General features: G+C 49.7%; 1 protein-coding gene across 1 annotated transcript in view; it reads right to left on the bottom strand.

Moving 5' to 3' along the window:
* Window positions 1-4,999, bottom strand: part of LOC132463969 (histone deacetylase 6-like) — a gene marked incomplete at its 5' end in the record, with an annotated part of 5,359 nt that extends 360 nt beyond the window's left edge. The window contains 9 exon segments of the mRNA XM_060060107.1: window positions 1-337; window positions 1,597-1,725; window positions 2,365-2,511; window positions 3,087-3,211; window positions 3,213-3,411; window positions 3,520-3,653; window positions 3,756-3,933; window positions 4,177-4,326; window positions 4,931-4,999. The exon segment at window positions 1-337 is cut by the window's left edge and continues 360 nt beyond it. Of these exon segments, the coding sequence (XP_059916090.1) occupies window positions 269-337; window positions 1,597-1,725; window positions 2,365-2,511; window positions 3,087-3,211; window positions 3,213-3,411; window positions 3,520-3,653; window positions 3,756-3,933; window positions 4,177-4,326; window positions 4,931-4,999 (1,200 nt within the window).
* Window position 5,000: the final 1 nt, after the last annotated feature.

Here is a 5,000-nt window from a genome sequence, read left to right as displayed (position 1 = left end):
AAGTCAACAGAAGGTCTGCGTGTTTCCATTATCGCCGTTTTAAAATAATGTAAACAATAACCTCATTCACACAAAAATAAAACATAAAGCCACTCAGTGTAGAAAATAAGAACAAAGGAGATAATTAAGATTATTAAATAGGTTGCGTACCAAAGGAACTTGAGGTGAACACTGATATCTGATCAGGATAAATGCAAGGATAGTGAATATGAGCAATATAAAAGTTAGGAACTCTTCTCCTCTCCTTGTCTCCTTATCTCCTCTCCCCTCAGCTCCATGGGAGGATTTCCTCTCCAAATTTGCATCGGTGAGCGGAGTTTTTAGCCTCAAACAGAACCTGTAGAGAGGAAGAAGATCACTCACTATCACCATCACTTCTTATCACCATCACTTACTAGCACCATCACATTACTAATACACTATCACCATCACTCACTATCACCATCATATCACTCACTCACTATCACCATCACTTCTTATCACCATCATTCCTATCACCTAGCCTGGCGCCGCCCACCTACCTACCTCCGCTCGATCTTCATTTCACTTCAGTACTAGGTCTGGGTCTGCCTAATGTAAATGCGTTCCATGTCAACCCGATTTCTTGCGGTCCAATCAGCGAACACAGGGAGTGGCTGAGAACGATGACGTCTAGGTCGCGCGCCAGTTTCAGTTGTAGTCAGAGATGAGTAGTCACTAGTAGTCACTAGTCAGTCAGTCAATGACAAGACCCAGCGTCGACAGTTGACCACAAACATCATCTCTGTCCTTACTGTCGAATATTAATTTAGAATGTACAACTGATCCTTGAACTCTTACATCAGATAAACAAAACCTGCAGCTATCGTTCAGAGACATCTTCACGCTTCATCTTGTTCTGTTTGTGTACAGCCTGCGCGTGCGCAAAACGTGTTTTGCGGCAGGTCCCGTCGCATGACATACCTCACGACCAAACGCGATGCGATTGGTTATGGCAGATCCAGAGTGGCACTGGGCAGATCCAATCATTTTAAAACTTCTACAGACACCCGCCTCCAAGTGAGTGAACGCTTGTCAATGGAGCAGTTCCAGACCTTCTGTACAAATAAAAATGAAGTACGATGGTCTGGTAGGACCAGGCTACCTATCACCATCACTCACCATAAATCTGTTTCACCATCACTCACTATCACCATCAATCACTCATCCCTAGCTGTTAATGACTCACTATCCCTAACTAATGATGACTCACTATCCCTAACTAATGATGACTCACTATCCCCAACTAATGATGACTCACTATCCCTAACTAATGATGACTCACTATCCCTAACTAATGATGACTCACTATCCCTAACTAATGAGGACTCACTATCCCTAACTAATGATGACTCACTATCCCTAACTAATGAGGACTCACTATCCCTAACTTGATGATCACTCACTATCCCCAACTAATGAGGACTCACTATCCCTAACTAATGATGACTCACTATCCCTAACGCATGATGACTCACTATCCCTAACTTGATGATCACTCACTATCCCTAACTATGTGATGACTCACTATCTCTCAGTAATGCGGCCTCATGGGGGGTTAGATGATCCCGGTGTTACCTTGTTGTGCAGGTAGGCCTCACAGCGGTAGCACCACACCGACAGGTCAGAGAAGCTGAGGACGACGGGGTGCTCCGTCACCGCGCCGTGGAACACCATGTGCTCGTTGACGTAGCGACCGCAGAACACCTGTGGGCACACGGCGTCCTGGTTACCATGGTTATCAGGTGAGACCAGCAACCAGGGGAGGAAGGTAATAACCAGGGGAGACAGGTAGTAGCCAGGGGAGATAGTAACTAGGGGAGACAGGTAGTAACTAGGGGAGACAGGTAGTAACTAGGGGAGACAGGTAGTAACTAGGGGAGACAGGTAGTAACCAGGGGAGACAGGTAGTAACCAGGGGAGACAGGTAGTAACCAGGGGAGACAGGTAGTAACCAGGGGAGACAGGTAGTAACCAGGGGAGACAGGTAGTAACCAGGGGAGACAGGTAGTAACCAGGGGAGACAGGTAGTAACTAGGGGAGACAGGTAGTAAACAGGGGAGACAGGTAGTAACTAGGGAGACAGGTAGTAAACAGGGGAGACAGGTAGTCACTAGGGGAGACAGGTAGTCACTAGGGGAGACAGGTAGGTACCAGGGAAGGCGTGTAGTAACCAGGAGAGGCAGGTAGTTACCAGGAGAGACAGGTAGTTATCAGGGGAGACAGCTAGTTAACAGGTGAGACAGGCATTAACCTGCTAGCAGGTGAGACAGGATGTGAGCAGGTGGGACAGGTGTTACCTGGTAGCAGGTGAGACAGGATGTGAGCAGGTGAGACAGGTGTTACCTGGTAGCAGGTGAGGCAGGTCCAGTTCTCGGCCTCAGAGCCACAGTCCAGACAGGCCTGCCCCACGTCGATACCTGACGGGGGGAGGGGCTTAACACAGTCCAGGTGAGGACACCAAGGGAGGGGGTCCACCACGTACAGAGAGCCCTGGACAGACAGACAGGCAGACGGTCAGGCAGACAGACAGGCGGTCAGACAGACAGGTACAGTCAGGTACATTCAGATCTAGTCGAGTCTTGTAAGGTCTAGGCTGTCAAGTATAAATCTTGTTAGGTCTGGTTTGGTCAAACAAGATTGAAACTATATGGTCTGGTACGGTCTGGTACAGTACAGTCTGGTACAGTACAGTCTGGTACAGTACAGTCTGGTACAGTACAGTCTGGTACAGTACAGTCTGGTACAGTCTGGTTTGGTCTGGTACAGTCTGGTTTGGTCTGGTACAGTCTGGTTTGGTCTGGTACAGTCTGGTTTGGTCTGGTACAGTCTGGCAAGGTCTAGTACAGTCTGGCAAGGTCTGGTTTGGTCTGGTTTGGTCTGGTATGGTCTAGTATGGTCTAGTATGGTCTAGTTTGGTCTAGTTTGGTCTAGTTTGGTCTAGTTTGGTCTAGTTTGGTCTGGTTTGGTCTGGTTTGGTTTTACAGTCTGGTACATTCTGGTATGTTCTGGTATAATCTAGTCGTGGTTATTCTGGTTTGTTCCGGTAGTCTAGTGGTGGTACTCACCCCTCCCCCGTCTCCACAGCTGAGCCCCAGGTTGGCAGGAGGTTTGGACCAACCACAAGCCCCCCTCCTCCTCAGGCTCAGCCCCTGCCACGCCAACTGCGGCTTCTGATTGGCTGTCCTCCACCTTGCTGGCAGCTAATTGGCTGTCCTCAGCTGTCACTATCTGAGGCGAGGGCTTCACTTCCTCCTGACTCAGACTCTTCTGAGGGACAACTTTCCGTCTAGCCCCGCCCACCTCTGGGGATACAGGCATCTGATTGGCTGAGGTAGCTTGGTGGATATCAAGAGAAGCCAATCCCTGAGTGAGCTGTTCTAAGCCTGAGTCCTGAGGATGAATAACAGAGTTAGGAAACAAGGAGAGGAAACAAGGAGAGGACATAACAACAAGGAGGACAAACACACAGCAGGACATGTGTTTAATGTTGTGGGGTACCTTGTAGTTCTGCTCCAGGCCTGCTGGGGGCTCAGCCGTTCTGCTCGGTGTGTCAGACTTCCTGCCTTTCCCTTTAGAACTACGTTTCCCATGATGCTTTGGGGAGAGGAAGGACTCCCGGAGAGTCTGGGGAACTTGGGAGGAGTACAACGTGTTAAAGGTGACCGATGATTACTATGGTACCGTAGTACACACACACACACACACACACACACACACACACACAGACTACGTACTTGTTATTCTGAGAGCCTTCCAGTAGGGGGCGTGGCATCGCAGAACCTTGTTGATGGTTGCCATGGCGCTGTTGCGGGGAGCGGGGAGGGGTGTGGCTAGTGGGGGAGGAGGGTCGCCGAGCAACACACTGGTACACATCGCCATGGAGTCTGAGATGGAGGTCAAGTTATAACCCCCCTATAGAGAGAGAGAGAGAGAGAGAGAGAGAGAGAGAGAGAGAGAGACAGAGACAGAGACAGAGACAGAGACAGAGAGAGAGAGAGAGAGAGAGAGAGAGAGAGAGAGAGAGAGGAATTGGAGGATGATTTCCTAGGTCAGGTTAGTCATGTAGCTCTAGGATGAGTTCCTAGGTCAGGTTAGTTAAGTAGCTCTCGGATGAGTTACTAGGTCCAGTTACTAGGTCCGGATGAGTTCTCCTACCTCGAGGATGATGAGTAGTTTCCCTCCAGCCAATGGGGAGAGCAGGTGGGTGAGGTGGGCGTATCCCTCAGGGGTCACATGGTACCCTCCAAGAGGGTCTCCCCGGGCCGCGTCGAAACCAGCGGAGACCACGACCAGACCTGGGTTAAACTAGACCAGAGAGACCTGGGTTAGACTAGTTACTAGACCCTAGAGACCTGGGTTGAACTAGACCAGAGAGACCTAGGGTTAAACTAGACCAGAGACCTGGGTTAGACTAGGCCATAGAGACCTGGGTTAAACTAGACCAGAGAGACCTGGGTTAAACTTGACCAGAGAGACCCGGGTTAACCTAGACCAGAGAGACCTGGGTTAAACTAGACCATAGGGACCTGGGTTCAACTAGACCAGAGAGACCTGGGTTAAACTAGACCATAGGGACCTGGGTTCAACTAGACCAGAGAGACCCGGGTTAACCTAGACCAGAGAGACCTGGGTTAAACTAGACCAGAGAGACCTGGGTTAAACTAGACCAGAGACCTGGGTTAGACTATGCCATAGAGACCTGGGTTAAACTAAACCAGAGACCTGTGTTAAACTAGACCTGAGACCTGGGTTAAACTAGACCAGAGAGACCTGGGTTAAACTAGACCAGAGAGACCTGGGTTAAACTAGACCATAGAGACCTGGGTTAAACTAGACCAGAGGGACCTGGGTTAGACTAGACTAACCTCAGTGTGTCTCTCTGTCTGTCTGTCTGTCTGTCTGTCTGTACCTCAGTAGCGATGGGCAGGACTATGTGATGGAAGGCGCCAGGTAGTCGGAGTCCCCATTGGTCGGCCGTT

Source organism: Gadus macrocephalus, chromosome 1, assembly GCF_031168955.1.
Source record: "Gadus macrocephalus chromosome 1, ASM3116895v1".
NCBI lineage: Eukaryota > Metazoa > Chordata > Actinopteri > Gadiformes > Gadidae > Gadus > Gadus macrocephalus.
Note: the sequence above shows the minus strand (reverse complement) of the source record. Positions and strands in the feature narration are given on the sequence as shown.